The following is a 17,710-nucleotide window of genomic DNA, read 5'->3' as shown; positions in this document are numbered from 1 at the left end:
CCCATGCATGTCTAAAAATATAATCACTATAGAGCGTATAATGATGGCGATGATTATCTGCTTAGTTGCCAATATGAATTTAATCTAAACAAAACAATTACCATGATAAAGCCAATGAATGAACGGTTTGTTTATTCAAAACAGAAAGGCTTCAATTCACAACAAACTAGGCCAACATTATTCGTGGATGGATTGATGGAAATTTTTTCCAAAAACATCAAGTGTATTTTATTTATTTATTTAATTTAAGATTGCGGAATGAAAGAAAGGGAAAGAGAGAAAGATAGTCATGATACATGGACAAAGTGAGAATCAAACTGCTTGTGTTCACACGGGACAGATGGTAACATTGATGCCGAGATTACCGTTTTCCGAGAACCTTTGCGCCAGCGTGGTATCGAATACAAGGCAGTCGTTTGTATTGATTGCCGTTTGGACACCATCGTGTATCGATTTGGGTGTCGCTTCCCATACCAAACGACGCTTATGACCAGATAGCTCCAAACGGTAAATGAAATTTTCGGCTTGCATTTCAGAGCCGATAATCTGGACGACCGCATAAAATTGTTGTCGGCCATATTTTTCCTGTTTTTCGAGAACCAACATGAAATGGTGCGAAAAACATGACTGAATCATCACCCAATCGACTGCCCCGCTCAGATTGATGTCGGTGGCCAGAAATACAATGTCCTCGCCTTCCAATGTCGTGATGCTTTTGTGTTGCGACATTAGATGCGGCATCACCTGATCGATTGGTCCTTGCCATTTACAACTGGTTCCTGAAAACAAAATAAATCGATTGAACATTGAACCAAACTTTAACTAGAAGTTTAACTAGAAGCTGCCTACCTGGACATGGACATATGTAGGGTTTGTGGCCACAAACTTCTTCGTGGCCCGGTTTATCTTGGTAAAGAAGCTGATTTTTACAGCCAAGTATCGAGTATTTACATGGAAAAAAGACACTGGAAGCCACTTTTTCCATTTGCAGATTGCGGATATTCGACGTAATCTGAATTCGACACGTCGGACATGTGGTTATCATCTTTCGACAGGCCTGACAAACAAGATGGCCATTCTGACATTGCAGGATCGGTGGCAAAATGTATTCGAAACAAACGGGACATTCGAACAAAGAGGCTAATTCGGAATTGGATTTTTTGCCAAATAGGCTCGAATCCATAGTATCAATTCGGGGATCTTGATTCATTCAACAAACTTTGGTCACACAATACACTGATCATTTCAAGAAAACAACAAGTGAACGAGCATAATTGACATCTCCATACAAACAAACAATGAGCTCAATCGAACATTTGACCATATTATTATCTCAAACATGTCGATAGATGGCGCTAAAAACGAATATTAAACCCTTTTTTCGAACTTGGAACGTTCATATGAAATCCGGATTGATTTTGTGATGCTGATGAGGATGTGGAGGATTTAGTGTTTGGCATCAGACGATCTTCATCCACGTCCAATTGGTTACGCTGAAATTGTTTGCCACCACTAGGCGCTTTAGGACTTGGTGCTTTACGATGTTGTCCACCTTCGGATTTTGCTGGCCATGTAGGAAACATTGCCGGATCTACGGGTAATGGTGATTCGGTGAAGAATTCATGTCGCAAAGCTTCATCGGCAGTGATACGACGTTCCGGGCAATAGGTGAGAAAACGGTTGATGAGATCGAAACCCGATTTGCCCAATTTGTGTCCGATTCGGTTATGCAGACTGTTGTACGGAAACTCGGCGAATGTAATTTTTTTCACCAATGGCAGTTCCGAATAACCGGGCCATATTTTTTCGTTTGGTGTGCCCAATTCCTTGAACATGATATTGAGCTGATCGATTTCGGATTTACCCTGAAACAATGGCCGCATTGTAACAAATTCACCGAAAATGCAGCCCACCGACCAATTATCGATTGGATAGGAATATTGTGGTGCTTGCAATAGCAATTCGGGTGCTCGATACCATAATGTGACTACTATCGAAGTATATTCTTTCAATGGAGATCCATATTCGCGTGCCAGACCAAAATCGCCGATCTGTGATTATTAATCGATAGTGATTTGATGAAATGAAATTAGGACATTTTATTGGAAAAATTATGATTACTTACTTTGAGAATTCCCTTGTGCGAAAGCAAGAGATTGGATGTTTTGAGATCACGATGAAGAATCCAATTATCGTGCAGGTGTGCCACAGCTCGTAACAATTGTAACATTAAAGTTTTAACTTCGCCCAATAGAAATGGTTTTTTCATGGTTTCCATCAAACTTTTCAGATCGTGTTCCACAAAATCCATAACCAAATAGATTTTATCCATATTGCTGCCGACAACAATTTCACGCACGGTGACAATGTTTTCATGTTTCACTTTCAGCAGACTGCTAATCTCTCGCAACGAAGTGATGGGAAATCCTTCTTTTTCTTTTTCCATTTTCAGTCGTTTCAAAGCAACAGTCTCGCCAGTTCGTTTATCTTTGGCACGATATACAACACCATAGGTACCTTCTTCCACGCGATTCATACAATGAAACTCTTCAACACTTCTACATCCATGTATGGCCGGATAATATGGTGGTAATTCATCGATATCTTCAATCATTATCGTCGTATTGGCCATCGTTGTTGCGTTGAGGGTTCGATTCTTTCGTCAAATAAACAACAACATGTGAACATTGATGATTTTATTTTCGGTTATACGTAGATGGCAGCATAGTTGCATAGGTGCGAGGTGCGACATAATTATTCAAAGAGAGAGAGAGAAAGACACGCCAAAAAGAACCGACAGAAAAACTGACAGGACGGACAGACAGAGGCAATACACCAAATTGGTTGTTTGGTTGCCCATTGACAATTGTTGTTGTTGTTGTTGATCATTGTGGAATTCAATTTTAATTTCGTTTCGCTCACTGAGAACCATGGTAAGTTGTTGTGGATCATGATGGATGATACCAATTTTTTTGCCTCCACAAATAGACGGACAAACAATTGGATCATGCATTAGATTTGATGCGTCGTTTGCCGCCGCAACAGATCGAACGTAATCTCAGTCATTTACTTGATCTGGTTAGTATTGTTGATGATAGTATTCAATCTTCTTGACTGATTGATTGATTGATTGTCTCGTTAGGTACCGGATTTATGCGAAGAACTTCTGTCGTCAGTCGATCAGCCATTAAAGGTGGCCAGAGATAAACAATCGGGCAAAGAATATCTTCTCTGTGATTACAATCGAGATGGTGATTCGTACAGGTAAGTGATGGCTAATATCGAAGGAATGATGACATTCGGATTATGTTTAGATCTCCGTGGAGCAATCAATACGATCCACCACTTGATGATGGTAATGTACCATCGGAAAAACTACGCCAATTAGAGATGGATGCCAATCATGCGTTCGATCTGTATCGGGAAATGTATTTTGAAGGGGGCGTTTCTTCGGTCTATTTCTGGGACCTCGATCACGGCTTTGCCGGTGTTATTCTCATCAAGAAAGTGGGCGACGGTTCGAAAAAGATCAAAGGCTGTTGGGATTCGATTCATGTGGTCGAAGTGCAAGAAAAATCGGGAGGCCGTAATGCTCATTATAAATTGACTACCACAGTTATGCTTTGGCTTCAGACCAACAAACAAAGTTCGGGTACGATGAACCTGGGCGGTAGTCTTACCCGGCAAATAGAAGGAGACAATGCCGTCACCGATGCCTTTTCGCACATTGCCAACATTGGCAAAATGGTCGAGGTAGGTTTTTTGTCGGGTTGAGCAATCAATTTGATTATCGTTGTTTTGGTCTAGGACATGGAGAACAAAATCCGTTCGACGCTCAATGAAATATATTTTGGCAAAACGAACAACATCCTCAATGGGTTACGGTCGGTCAATTCGTTGAACGAACTCAAAGCTCAGGAAGCGGTCAAAACGGAGCTGGCACAAGCGTTACAGAAACGGCAAAAAGAATGATGTTTGTGTTTACTGAATTTGTCTTCACTTAAAGCCATTTATTTGTTCACAATCGAAACAAATCATTGTTATTATCGCTTTGATCATCCTACCATGTATCCAATCTTGTTTCAAATAAAAAAAGACCGATTTTCAAATCCAAATTGGAATTTTAATTTGATTACGTTCTTTATGAACAAACCAATCGAACGTTGAGCGTTGTTTAGCGTGTGCGCGCGTCTTTCATTGTTTGAATTTTGTTAGAATTTTCAAAACAAACAAAAAAATCAACCTTGATGGAAACAGTGAATGAATTGCGTAAACTTCTTGATATTGATCTTGAATCATTAACAAATGGCGATTGTCGTGATCATAATCTGAGTGTGATCAATCGAAATTCAGATCGATTAAGTCAGTCATTGGGAACAGCTCTTGTTAGTGGTAAACCGAACGAACCTAAAGCCAAAGTACGATTCAGATTGGACAATGAGAAATTGAGCCAACATCAGAATATTGTCAAAATCGTAAGAGATGAACCGAAACCGAGTCGAATCGAAAAGCGTCCCTTTCTTCGCAAGGGTGACGGACTGAAACGATTCGGTATTCAGAAAACCAATCTGAAACCGGCGAATGTTTTTCAGAACGTCGCTGACAGATCTTCTGTTGAACCGGATAAAATCGAATGTGACAAATCAACAATCGATTATCAAGACAAAGGGACTGATCCGATCGACAGCGACACTCAACTATCAATTGCAACTAGCGATGAGTGGGAGGATTCGTTCATTGCCGAAACAAACCAACAGATTCGAATGCTCGAACATCGAATCGAACGATTATATCGTTTGAAGGCTACTCTTATCGAAATGGATGACAATCAGGATTTGATGACTAAATTGAATTTGGTGGAGAAAAATCTTGAAGATATCAACAACAAATTCCATTCTAATCACAGCCATGATGTAGCCGAACAACATTTCCCAAACGGTGCCTTTCGAACTATTGAACCTGATCAAACGATTGTTGTTAAATTTGCCAAGTAAGTAATGTGATAATGGCTATAATTTGTCTTCAATTTGATTGATTTAATAGCGGTCAAATGGAACGTTTATTACCGAATGGTGATAAACAAATCACATATCCGGATGGTGTGCAAGCCTGGATCAAACAAAGTGATCACAGTGAACAGATTCGATTGGTCGATGGCTCTACATACTGTTGCTACGCGAATGGCGTACAAAAGCGATACTATCCGAATGGTGATGTTGAGATCAGAACCAACACTTATGTGGTATGTGTAATGTTTGAGTGTCTGAACTTTTTGTTTGATGGCCTTTGTTTTTTTTGTTTGTTTTTGGTTGAAAGAAACGAAAATTCGCCTCTGGAAAAGTAAAGACCGTGTATTCGAATGGTTTACAAGAAATTCTCTACAATGACGGTCGTTTATTGTTTAAAGATGGTCGTGGCCATATCCTGGGTGCAGATTATCTTTGAACCAAGAAAAAAACAATCAAACATGCTTACTTAGACTTAATGTATGATGATGACAAGATAAGTTGTATGAACAAGAGAAAAAATGGTACGATTGATAAGCAGCGAATATCATTGATGTGAGATTCGATCATCATTATCATTGATAAACAAAATTATTGACGCCCACTACTATTCCATCACAATAAAGGCCGACTTTGATGGGAAAATGTGCATTTTTAGCCGACATCATCACTGTTGAATGTTGATGTACGAATTGCCAGCCTGTCAATCAAACAATGCAAGAAAAAGTGAAAAAACATTCCACCAACGGATCTTCCGGTTTTGTGCCGCTTAGTAGCAAACTAACTGAACGTAGTCAATCCCGGGAGGTGAGCTTTTTTTCCATCGAATTATTCCCACCGAAAACATGGAAAGCTTTGGATAATCTGGTTCCATTGTTGAATAATTTCCGACAATTGGGCTCTCTATTTTCCACCGTCACTTGGCATTCGACAATGAACCAATTGGATAATATGGACGATATACTCAGTATGCAAGTGGCAGAAATTGCCCTCAATTATTGTTGGCTTGACACCATGATCCATTTGACCTGTGTCGATATGACAACCGACAAAATGTTGGCTATTCTAGAACGACTCAAGCAGATTGGCATCACAAACATATTGGCTCTTCGTGGTGATCTGAACGAAAATACCGTTGGAGACTTTCATTACGCATCCGACCTGGTTGGTTTTATTCGTCATCATTATGGTGATTATTTTACCATCGCTGTGGCCGGATATCCGATCGAACACCCCGAATCTATGAACAAACAACAAGATCGAGAAAATCTGAAGAAAAAGGTGGATGCTGGTGCCGATTTCATTATCACGCAGCTGTTCTTCGAAGCAGATGTCTACATTGATTTTGTTGACGAATGTCGTGCTATCGGTATCGAGGTGCCCATTCTGCCCGGAATCATGCCCATACAAAGTTACGATTCTTTGACAAAAATTACACGTTTATCTCAACTGGACATACCGAATCGAATCATCCAAGATTTGGAACCTATTCGCAATAATGACGAAGCTGTTCGTAACTATGGTATTGAATGGACCATTCATCTTTGTCGACAATTGATGCAATCCGGTCGCACTCCAGGGCTTCACTTTTTCACATTGAATCGACAACATGCCACAGCTACCATAGTGAAAGCGTTGGAAATTGGCTACAGTTTTTGCCATAAACCATTGCCCTGGAAACAGCCGGTAAACCATCGCCGTTGTAGCGAGAATGTACGACCCATATTTTGGTCAGGGCGGCCAGAAAGCTATGTACAACGAACCAATACTTGGGATGAATTTCCTAATGGTCGTTGGGGTCGAGTTCATTCGCCTTCATTCGGTTCGTTGAACGATTACCATTTGTTTGCCGCATTGGATTCGATAACGCCGAAAAATCGCAAACGATATGCTGCCATGTGGGGTAAACAATTGCTTGATGAACAAGATGTGTGGCATATATTCGAAGCGTACGTAGCTGGCACTAACAATCGTTTCGGTCATAAAGTTGAATCACTACCCTGGAATGATGAAGGACTGGCACCCGAAACCAATGTGATACGGCATCGTTTGTCTCATCTGAACAGACATGGTATTCTTACCATCAATTCGCAGCCCAATGTCAATGGAATTAGTTCCAGTGATTCGATACATGGCTGGGGATCACCAAACGGCTACGTTTATCAAAAAGCATATGTCGAGTTTTTCATTTCTCAGCATAAAATTGACTGCCTGTTGAAAATTTTGCCACACTATCCACTGGTCAACTATCAAATCACCAACAGCAAGGTAAGTCACTGATATGCTAATATGGAACAATTTTATTTTAATTTTTTCTTTGGTTCGAAACAGGGCGATCCGTTCTATACAAACTGTGATGAAGACGAACCGATAGCAGTGACATGGGGCGTGTTTCCTGGCAAAGAAATCATCCAGCCGACCATCGTGGATGTCGTCAGCTTTAAAGTCTGGAAAGACGAAGCTTTCAGTCTATGGATGAACAAATGGGCTCGTGTCTATCCGGACGAGGATGTTGAATCGCACAGCGTTCTTGGTTCGATCTGTAACACATACTACCTGGTCAATCTGGTCGACAATGATTATCCGAACGAAACATGTTTGTGGTCCATGCTGGAACAAGTGATAGTTTCGAACCACTGTACTTCGAGCAGTCATGAGGTGTGATTCGACTTTGATATGAATGCATACTTTGGACCATGCATGCCTTTGATTTCATCGTTTGATTGACAGGCCGACTGATTGTTGATTGTTATCAAAAATGTGATTACTGTTATTTCTTAATTGATGATTGGGCAAATAAATTCTTGGTTTGCTTCCTTTTCGATGTTAATTTGTGTCATGTAGATAGGGTCATTGAATTAGGTCAAGCAAATATCTGTCGGATGAGCAAGGTGTTGCCTGGCTTACTGACTGACTGGATACAAAGGATGATGCTGAAACCTAGCAATGGTATAATATCTATTAGGTATGGCAAGCAGTGGAGTGCAAAGTCAATCGAATGCATATCTAATCAATGATAGCATTTGTTTATTCGAACAATTCGATGTGCTCTTGCTAATGCGATTTGCCATCCTGGACACTACCAATACTAAACATTGACGTCGACTTTTATATGCGAATCATTTGGCAATGAGCTCTGCATCAGCAAGCAATTCACCGATTCGAATGAATTCAATGGTCAAATCTTTATTCATCCAAAACATTCAACCGCCAAGATGTCGAAATCGAAAACCATGTTGAGCAAATTGTCGGCAGTGAAAAATTTGCTTGTTTGTTGGTTGACGCCGTTTATTTGGTCACCGTTGTTGATGATGGGCAAGGAAGCCCAGTGTGGTTATGTGGTGGCTGTGATGATCACCTATTGGTTTACCGAAGTTATTCCGATGGCCATCACATCGGTGATACCGGTCGTTTTGTTTCCTTTGTTGCAGATTATATCGACCGACGAAGTGGCCAAATCCTATTTCAATGTAATGTGCATAATGTCTATTCACTGTTCGAGTAGAATCATTTCTTGGTGATCTTTCTGATAGGGCACCGTAATGGTCTTTTTGGGGAGTATGATCGCGGCGTCGGCTGTTTCCAAATCAAACCTTCACGAACGAATAGCCTTGAAAGTGATCATCTTGACTGGAACTTCACCCAGAAGGTAAGTGGTGATGAATCTGAAACGGAATGCTGATTATCGTCTGATTAAGATTATTCCTTGGATTTATGGCCACCACTGCCTTTCTTTCGATGTGGATAAGCAATATGGCTACAGTGGCCATGATGTTGCCCATTGCAAATGCAGCACTCGACCAATTGACCAGACGTCAATCGGTCTCGGTGATGACAACAGATGCAGGTATGTACTATTGATGAGTATGCTGAATGAATGATGATCCGTTTGGTTGATGTGGCCAGTATTAGTCAATATTGGTGACCGTGTCCGGACCAATTCGATACGAACCCGATCAACGATCAAGACAAGCACGTAGGTGTCTCTGACAACAACCTCGTGTGTCTCGTTCCCTTCACTTACACATTGTTCTCTTTCGTTGGTCAGTTTTTCAGTGTTGCGGAAAAAACAATCAAAACGATTGCGCAAAGGTATCCTGTTGGGAATCTGTTATGCGGCAAATATTGGCGGCACCGGAACATTGACTGGTACGTCCACTAATCTGGTTCTGAATGAATTCCTGAAAGAGTAAGTTTCTGAAAGTGGAACAATGTTTACTTTGTTTACCTTGATGGTTTGCTAATCTTTCGTTAGCGATCCGATTTCCTTTTCCGACTGGTTTTTCTTCAATGTTCCCGGATTGGTTTTGTTGGTGATGGTTACATGGTTTTTTCTGACTTGTTACTTTGTTCGCGGCAATGGCAAACGGTAAGTGCTGTTATTTTATTTGTGATATGGTTGTTGCTCATTGCATCCGATAATATAGTGGTGCCAAATCGAAATTGGAATCCGAACATAACGAAAAGCAAGTGATGGAAGCGTTGCGTCAGCAATACGATCGTCTGGGCCCTATCCGATTCAACGAAATGGCCGTGCTGGCGTTGTTTGGCTTGCTGTTTTCGCTGTGGTTTTTTCGGGCACCGGATTTTATGTACGGCTGGACAACGTTGTTTGGCGATGAAAGCCAGTGAGTAGTAATCAAATTACTGTACAAATTGGTGAATGTGGTTGGAAATTAGTTTTATCAAAGATGCAGTGCCCACCATGTTTGTTGTGTTGCTTTTTTTCATGATACCGGCCGATCCAAGCAATTTGGCCAATTCGCCAATGTTGCTTGACTGGAAAAGCACTCGCGAAAAGGTATCCTGGTCGGTAATGTTGCTGATGGGCGGTGGTTTTGCCATGGCCAAAGGATGCGAACTATCCGGTCTGTCGGTGGTAGTGGGCAATAGTCTACAGGTGTTGCAACAGTTTCCTCCGTTTGTCATTACTTTGATATTGTGTTCGGTGAGTATGACGCTGACCGAGTTGGTGTCGAATGCTGCTGCAATCAATATAATGCTGCCTGTGATTCAACAAATGGTTAGTCGAATGTTGTTGTCCATGTTGATTAATCAATCAATGCCGATTGTAGTCGCAGTCGATGCAGATGGACATGAATCCATTGTCGGTGATGTTGCCGGTGACTGTAAGCTGTTCGTATGCGTTCATGATGCCCTTCTCGTCCGGAACGAATGCCATCATATTCGAAGCGGGCAAAATGAAAAGCAGAGATATGGTAAGTTGTGATTGAGCAATCGGTTGACTCGAATTGAATTGTCTTGTTCGCTGCACAGTTGATTCCGGGATTCTTTCTCAAGATAATGTGCGTGTTTATATTGTTGGCCATCAACAATGTATGGGGACCGGTTATATTCGAACTGAAAACAAACGCGTTGAGCAACGTCAATCAAACAACCGCTGCACTTGATTAGATTAAAATTTATTTTATTCAATAAATTTGTGTTATATGCTATAAATCACAATAAATATATCATCATCTCATAAATAATCAATGCTATTTCAAATCATGTTTTGGAAGATAATTCATTAGACATTCACAATCAACAGCCGGAAGACAATGTTAGTGATAGAAAGAGAGAGAGAGATGAGATAGGGGTTAAAATAGAATAGAATAGAATGGTCGGGGTGGGTTAACAATCCATGTTAAGACAGTCAGACAAGGAATGTGTTCATTTCATTTCTGCACTGATGATGCTTTAATACTGGACATTACATGGGCTGTCCCTGCGGTAAAATACGAGAACTTGGTGCCGGTGTGGAGGATGGACTGGTGTCATCGTTGGTCGGGCTGTCGTCATCTTGAGGCGAACCGATGGAATTGTCGTCGCCGGTGCCACTCATCGAGCCACGTTTGTTCGAAATGTAGTTACGGGAGCTGGCCGTCGACCGTCTGCAATGGAATTATTAATAATGGTTAGCAATGAGAGAGTATTGCAGTTGGAAACTCACCTCAGTTTGTTTTTGAGAATTTCAATCTCTTTGCACAACGATTCGTTGGCTTCGATGGTGTCCTCGAGTTCTCGCTGCGCTTTGCGGCGGCTGGTCTTTTCGCGAGAACATTCCTCTTCCAATTCGTCCAGCTGGTTTTTCAACGATTTGGTGCGGGCATTACTTTTTTCCAGTTTGTTGTTCATCTGTTCGGTCAGTCGTTTTTCGTCTTCGATCTGAGCCTGGATGTCTTTGATGCGTTTTTCCATTTTGCGAATCATTTTGTTGGCACCTTGTTTTTCCTTGGTCTCGTTGTCCAGTTGCTCTTCCAGTTGGATGATTTTGTTTTCCATCTGACTGATCAGTTGTTTGTTCTTGGTTCGTTGCGTCGATTCGAGTTCTTGAAGTTTGTTGCGAAGCTCTTTGTTTAGTCGTTCGGCGGCAGTACGAGCCGTTTCGTTTTTCTGGCTAAGCGAACGTTCGTTGCTCAGTTCGTTGTTCATCTGTTCCACTTGGGTTTGCATCTTTTTGATGCGGTCGACGAGTACTTCGGCGTTGCTTTGCTCTTCCTCGAGCCGGTCCTGCAGTTCGCTGATCTGCGCTTCGAATCGTTTACGTTCGTCCTGGATCTGGCTTCGAAGCGGTGCCAGATTGTTGATTTCATCCAGATATTCGTCACGTTCACTTTCGAAAGCACGACGCAACCGTTCGGAAGCGGCCAGATCTTCTTGGGCCTGAATCAATTCGGCTTCGGACACTTTGAACCGTTTTTCGTATTCCTTGTTCTGGGCGCTCAATTCTTCGGCCACGGCTTTGTATTCCTCGCTTTCGCGTTGATTATCTTTGGACTGAGCTTGCAGACGTTTGTACTGTTTGATTGCATCTTCTTTCATTTTGTTGCCAATCTCCAGTTGTTGTTCGAGATCATGCAATTCGCTTTCGAGCTTTTTGCGAGCCATTGTGGCGGCCGATTTTTGTTTGCGTTCTTCTTCCAATTCGGTCTCCAGATCGCGAATCTTTTTGATGAGACCGCGTCGTTTTTCCTCGGCCTGTTCCTCTTTGTCTTTCAGTTCACGTTCGAATTGCGATTTCATGGCCTGTGCATTGACTTCGCTACGAAGTTTGGAATCTTCCAGAACCATCAGTTCATCTTCGAGCTCTTCGATATGAGCTTTTTGTTCGGCAACCACATTCTCCAGACTACGTTTTGCTTTTTCCAGTTCATGGAAGTTTTTATAGGTAGACGATTGATTGTTGATCAATTCGTCCAATTCGGTCTGCAGTAGCTTTTTGGCTCGTTCATTTTCCACATAGAGATTGTCGCGATCTTCCAGTTCTCGCTGCAGGGAGAGGATTTTCGTTTCCTTTTCACGCGATTCACGTTCCGCCTGATCACGTTCGTTGGCGATTTTGGCCGATAATTCCTTTTCCTCTTGGATCATGGCATCGAATTTTTTCTGTTTCTTTTCCAACTCGGAAACTTTGGATCGTTGATTTTCGAGCTCAATATTCAAATCATCCACTTCGGACTGGAGTTTTTTCTTGGATTTTTCCAATTTGTCAATAGTGGCCACAGCTTCTTTCAATTGTTGGCCGGCAATTTCGAATTCTTTGACAGCTTTTTTACGATTCTCTTCGGACAGCACCAACAATTCGGCATCCTCTTCGCTTTTTTTCTTGGCTTCCACGAATGCAGCGTTAATCTGATTGAGCCGGGCTTCCAAGGATTTTTTCAACTTTTCCTCTTCTTCGATTTGTTCGCGAATAGCGTCACGCTCGCTCTCCACTTGTCGTAGTCTGGAATTGAGCGATAATTTTTGTTTCGTTTCTTCTTGCAACAATTCCTGAAGTTCGGCCAACTGTACATTCAATGTGTTGCTGTTTTTGTTTGCCTGACTGGCACGACGATCAGCTTCTTCTAGCTGCGATAATGCCGATTCCAGTTCCTGTTGCATTTTGGCCCCTTTTTCCACCAATTCGGCCTTTTTCGTTTCGATCTCATTCAAACGGCTAGTCAATTCGGACACTTGCGACTCCACCTGTTTGCGACGACGTTCACTATCCTGTTTGGCCTGGTTGATGTTGGCAATTTCCTGCGTCATTTCTGCGTTTTCGGCTTCCAGATTCAATTTGGTTTTTTCGAGCGTGGTTTTTGTCTTACGGAGATTATCGATACTTTCGTTCAATTCTTCGATAGTTTTGCCGTATTTTTGGCGAAGATCCTGGATCTGGCTTTCGTGTTGTTGTGATTCTTCTTCCAGACTGCGTCGTAATCGATCAAGCTCCTGTTCACGTTTCTGTGTCAGATCTTGTTGAGCGGCGGTGACATCCAACGAATCCATTAACTCGTTTTTGAGCGCTTCCAGCTCTTCGTTCAGGTCGCGCTTCTGTTTTTCTGCTTTGGCACGCGCCTGTCGTTCTGTTTCGAGATCCTCTTGGATTTCGGCCAATTGTGATTCCAATTCTCGTAGCTGTTTCTGTATTTGGCTACGCGATGCCGATTCTTCATCACAACGCGACAATGCCTGACCTAGATCGGCTTCTTTTTTGCTGATCAATGCCTGTACATCTTCCAATTGGCCATTCTTTTCGCTGAGCTGTTCTTTTGTATCGCTTAATTCGTTTTCGAGACGGCGTCGGACACGTTCCAATTCGTATTTTTGCTAAACAGAAACAGTTAAACATGAATGGCATCGAGCCAGAACAGACAGATAGACTTACCTCTTGTTCTTTTTTAAGTTTGTCTTCTAGTTCGGTGATTGAACTTTCATATTTAACTTTCAGTTTGGCAAGATGTTTGGATTTTTCTTCTTCTTCGCCAACCGTTTTCATCAATTCGGCCAGCCGGTCATCTAGTAATTTTTTCTCTTTGGCCAATTTGCCGTGTGTATCCTCGGAGACGGATGCTTCTTCCTGCAGCTTTTTCACCTTGGTTTCCAGTGCCAGCTTTTCGATTTGCAATTTTTGCCTGGCCGATTCTTCTTCTTCCAGCTGTTCTTCCAGATCCTGGATATGTGATTGCAGTTTCTTTTTTTCATTGTTCAAAACCTGAAATTGATCGACTTCTTCGTCGATACGTGTTTCCAATTCGATGATCAATTCCTCCAGCTCTTGTTTGCGAACAGTCAAACGTACACGAGCTTCTTCGGCTTCGTTGCAGAGCTCGGTTTCGGCCTGAAGAGCGGCCGATAGATCATTCTTTTCGGTCACTAGTTGTTGATATTTTTTATCCAAATCGACCAATTCCTGTTGCGCTCTGTTCAGCTTATCCTTCACCTGACGTATTTCATCCTCCTTTTCCAATAACTTGTCTTCATGTTTAGTCACTTCGAGCAATGGTTTCACTTTGGTATACAAACGCCACCAAGACCAATTGCGAAGTTTAAGATATGCAGCACAGTTGCGTTGAATAACACGAATAGCATTCAGTTGTTGCAATCGTTTATGATAATTACGACGGGCTAGCAGACCACGACACCATGCCTGAAAATTGACAACCAAGTCGGATATTTTCATATCGCGTTCTTCTTCCAGTTGAGCTAGCACACCGGCACGAAAGAATATCTTCGATTGACCAATTCGATAAAGATTGGGATCCAAATCCAGAGCGGCAATCATTTTTTCGCATGCAAGTTTGCCATCCATGAACCCTTTGGGAATAGCATTGGGTGTAAGCAATTCATATCGTTGTTTGAATTCCTGGAATTGAATTCGATTCGGAAAACCTTGTCGACAGATTCGAATGCCTTCCAAAACACCATTGCAACGAAGCTGATCCAGTACAAGTGGGGCATCAATTTTGCCGGCTTTCTTTTCATGATTCGGAATAATACACCGGACGAAATTGGGATTGGTATTGCGTAAGGTGGTCATCAATTTGGTCAGTTGATCTTTGTAGAGTTGCGATACTGTTCGAAACATTCCTTTGCGAGTACGGGCACCGAATTGCGTATCACCACTTAATGTGGCCACACCGATGCCAACAATTTCGGCATCTTTCCATATTTGAATGACAAACGGATCGGATGATTGTTGCAACAATTGAACCACGTTTTCATTCAAAGGATCCATATTTTTCATCAACCACTGAGAAGCTAGATAGTCCACCTATTAAGTCAAGTATGAGTAATGAGTAAAACATGACAAGTGACACAAACCAACATACCTTTCCGGCGTAATGTTTGATGCTAAAATCAGCGTTGGCACGGAAATCCGTCTGAACAAATTTGGGATGGCTATTGTGTGAGGTAATGAGTTTGTCGACAAAAGTTTTGTCGGTCGCCTTGGGAAACCAACATTCTTCGTCCAACAATGCCAATATGCCCATTGGCTTTTCGATCAGATCGATGGTAGGTTGAAGGTCGAGACCGAAATCAATGAATTTCCATTCGATGCCTTCGCGTTGATATTCTTCTTGTTCGAGAACAAACATGGTGTGGTTGAAAAGTTGTTGCAATTTTTCGTTAGTATAGTTGATGCAGAGTTGTTCGAAAGAATTAAGCTCAAAAATTTCGAAACCGGCAATGTCGAGGATACCGATGAAGGAAGCGCCTTGACGTTTGGTTCGATCCAACGAGCGATTGATTCGGTGGACAAGCCATTTGAACATTCGTTCGTAACATGCTTTGGCAATGGCTTCCACCGATGATTCCACTTGTTCCTTGGTCTGTGCTTTAGTCACATAATCGCGACCAACTTTGAGTCGGGGACGTAAAAATGCTTTGATCATTTCGGAAACATTGAGCCCAAGTAGATGGCTAACTTTTTGTGCGACTGTATTATCGGGCAATGTGGCCTGATCGGAATTTCGTTCCTGTTTGAATTTCATGTTGCCGAACAACATGACGGCCGATACGACACGGAAAATGGCTGTTTTTGGGCGACCATATTAGTAATCATTAATGAGAAGCAATCATCAAATACTAACCACTTAATTCTTCGGTATTCAGACCCATGATCTGCATAGCCTGTACGGTATTTTTGAATTCGATTGCTTCGTCGACACCGGGCACCGGTACAGCTCCATGCGTAAGGAATGCATAGTTTTTAACGTCTTCCAGTAGAAATTCTTCTGCAGAACAAAGCAAAAATAAATCCTGACAACATTCAAGTTAGTCAAACTTACGTCTTTGTTCGGGTAACGTCCCATTAAGCAATTGATAAAATATATGAAAACTACGTTCATCAACCGCTTGACGTATGGTTCGTGACTTTTCCAACAGATCTGTCAACAATCAAGATAAGTTTGTTTGTCTTTCTGAAAAGATCTACAAGTATACGTACAGGTTTCGATGTTGGCACCGGCTATGAATCCGGATGCGTCAAAATTGATGCGTATAAATTTACCCTGTGTCAAATGAGTATAGTCAAGTGATGAAGTAAAGTAAATTCAGAGTAAACTTACGAATCGAGATGAATTATCATTTTTGACTGTTTTAGCATTACCGAATGCTTCCAGAATTGGATTGGCCTGTAAAAGTTGTTGTTCAAGTTCTCCGGTATGCAATGATACGGATCCACTACGGGGTTTTGATGATGCTACATAGGCCAGATATTGTATTACTTTTTTCGTGTTTTCAGTTTTGCCTGCACCACTTTCACCGGTGCACAGAATCGATTGATCTTCGCGATCTGAGAAAAAGAATGGAAATGGTAATCAATCAGGACGAGGACGAGGTTATCATACCTTGTAACATGCTACGGTAGGCACCATCGGTAACAGCAAATATATGCGGCGGAACTTCATGACGTTTTTTGCCTTTGTAATGTTCAATAATTTTATCCGTATAGATTGGCAGCTTTTTATATGGATTGACCACCACACAAAACAGTCCGGAATATGTCTGGAGAAAAAACAAAAAGGAAACATTACTATCAATCAGTCGATGAGCGAGTGTGATCGTTTGGTGAAAGAGTGAACGAAATCAAACCAGCGCCCATCAACAACCAAGCGATTGCAGCATAGGTTGTTGTTGTTTTGTTTTGTTTTGATTTGGTTGATTGACAAAAACAATCAACAAAAAAGGGAAATTCGAGCGCTGTTTGGCGAATGCGATGGTGATGGACTTACGTAAATGAGGCTGGAATAATATCGGTCTTTGAGGTTATGCAAAACGGACGCTTCGTTCAAGCAGGTCAATTCGGCCATATCCTCGACTTTATTGAAACGAGGGGGATTCATTTTTTGAACGTCGTCTTTGTTGACGATGCATTTTTTATTGGATTCCACTATTTCCACTTCATATTCATCGGCACGTTCCAATTTGATGCTGGCGGCAACGAAGCCCAGTGTTTCATGCGGAACCCATACTAATCGTTTGGCAGACCACTCGGCGGTTTTTGTGGGATCCGAAACCACCGTACGATCGACGGCCAAGTATTTAAAATCCGATTCCATTGGTTGGTTATTGTTGACGTTATTGTTATTGTTATTATTGTTGATTGGATTATTTTGGGAAAGCGTTTCGGTACGAGCAGGTGACATGATGATCATCGGTGTTTGTGACAGTACGGCGCGCAACCCAAACGAATCGAATGACAATTACGAATGTCACTTCGATTGCTGTGATGAATGTTTGAAAAAATCAATGATTTTGGGCAGGATATCGGTTTGATTGATAACAAGCATACAAAATTATTTGGGTGAAATATCTGATGGTCGGTTGCAAAGATTGATCGAATTGAAATGGGCAAACAAACACAAATCAAACAAATCAAACGAATCAAACACAAAAACACAAAAACACGCACGCAGCAATTGCTGATGAGAGAA

At 41.7% G+C, this 17,710-nt stretch overlaps 7 protein-coding genes across 7 annotated transcripts; 4 read left to right on the top strand and 3 right to left on the bottom strand.

The window, feature by feature from the left end:
- Positions 1-177: 177 nt before the first annotated feature.
- LOC113790013 (E3 ubiquitin-protein ligase Siah1-like) lies at positions 178-1,342 on the bottom strand. The gene is made up of 2 exons (XM_027339620.2): positions 850-1,342; positions 178-779 (listed from the first exon to the last, which is right to left on the bottom strand). The coding sequence occupies exons 1-2, from the start codon at positions 1,208-1,210 to the stop codon at positions 328-330; spliced, it is 813 nt and encodes a 270-aa protein (XP_027195421.1). The 5' UTR covers positions 1,211-1,342; the 3' UTR covers positions 178-327.
- LOC113790009 (cyclin-dependent kinase 11B-like) lies at positions 1,305-2,724 on the bottom strand. The gene is made up of 2 exons (XM_027339615.2): positions 2,126-2,724; positions 1,305-2,051 (listed from the first exon to the last, which is right to left on the bottom strand). The coding sequence occupies exons 1-2, from the start codon at positions 2,630-2,632 to the stop codon at positions 1,356-1,358; spliced, it is 1,203 nt and encodes a 400-aa protein (XP_027195416.2). The 5' UTR covers positions 2,633-2,724; the 3' UTR covers positions 1,305-1,355.
- A 49-nt stretch (positions 2,725-2,773) lies between these two features.
- On the top strand, positions 2,774-4,115 carry cpb (F-actin-capping protein subunit beta). Its single transcript, XM_027339619.2, has 5 exons — positions 2,774-2,933; positions 2,989-3,078; positions 3,143-3,264; positions 3,315-3,753; positions 3,808-4,115. Exons 1-5 carry the CDS (start codon positions 2,931-2,933, stop codon positions 3,970-3,972), a joined length of 819 nt encoding a protein of 272 aa, XP_027195420.1. The 5' UTR covers positions 2,774-2,930; the 3' UTR covers positions 3,973-4,115.
- Positions 4,116-4,193: 78 nt separating this feature from the next.
- Sas-4 (spindle assembly abnormal 4) lies at positions 4,194-5,468 on the top strand. Its single transcript, XM_027339618.2, has 3 exons — positions 4,194-4,990; positions 5,044-5,242; positions 5,317-5,468. Exons 1-3 carry the CDS (start codon positions 4,248-4,250, stop codon positions 5,443-5,445), a joined length of 1,071 nt encoding a protein of 356 aa, XP_027195419.2. The 5' UTR covers positions 4,194-4,247; the 3' UTR covers positions 5,446-5,468.
- A 102-nt stretch (positions 5,469-5,570) lies between these two features.
- On the top strand, positions 5,571-7,836 carry LOC113790060 (methylenetetrahydrofolate reductase (NADPH)-like). The gene is made up of 2 exons (XM_027339674.2): positions 5,571-7,274; positions 7,338-7,836. Exons 1-2 carry the CDS (start codon positions 5,721-5,723, stop codon positions 7,668-7,670), a joined length of 1,887 nt encoding a protein of 628 aa, XP_027195475.2. The 5' UTR covers positions 5,571-5,720; the 3' UTR covers positions 7,671-7,836.
- Positions 7,837-8,093: 257 nt separating this feature from the next.
- LOC113790005 (Na(+)/citrate cotransporter-like) lies at positions 8,094-10,498 on the top strand. Its single transcript, XM_027339611.2, has 10 exons — positions 8,094-8,476; positions 8,540-8,655; positions 8,705-8,853; positions 8,913-8,982; positions 9,055-9,195; positions 9,262-9,375; positions 9,434-9,634; positions 9,687-10,029; positions 10,082-10,225; positions 10,284-10,498. Exons 1-10 carry the CDS (start codon positions 8,222-8,224, stop codon positions 10,419-10,421), a joined length of 1,671 nt encoding a protein of 556 aa, XP_027195412.2. The 5' UTR covers positions 8,094-8,221; the 3' UTR covers positions 10,422-10,498.
- Positions 10,418-17,696, bottom strand: zip (myosin heavy chain 10). The gene is made up of 10 exons (XM_075823692.1): positions 17,009-17,696; positions 16,625-16,781; positions 16,343-16,569; positions 16,222-16,285; positions 16,064-16,162; positions 15,866-16,009; positions 15,104-15,807; positions 13,660-15,045; positions 10,960-13,601; positions 10,418-10,900 (listed from the first exon to the last, which is right to left on the bottom strand). The coding sequence occupies exons 1-10, from the start codon at positions 17,429-17,431 to the stop codon at positions 10,720-10,722; spliced, it is 6,027 nt and encodes a 2,008-aa protein (XP_075679807.1). The 5' UTR covers positions 17,432-17,696; the 3' UTR covers positions 10,418-10,719.
- Positions 17,697-17,710: the final 14 nt, after the last annotated feature.

This window comes from Dermatophagoides pteronyssinus, unplaced genomic scaffold, assembly GCF_027571235.1.
Source record: "Dermatophagoides pteronyssinus isolate colony J.1.1.1.1 unplaced genomic scaffold, Derpt_VIB-CSIC_2022.12 sq0034, whole genome shotgun sequence".
NCBI lineage: Eukaryota > Metazoa > Arthropoda > Arachnida > Sarcoptiformes > Pyroglyphidae > Dermatophagoides > Dermatophagoides pteronyssinus.
This window is presented reverse-complemented; position numbering and strand designations above follow the sequence as displayed.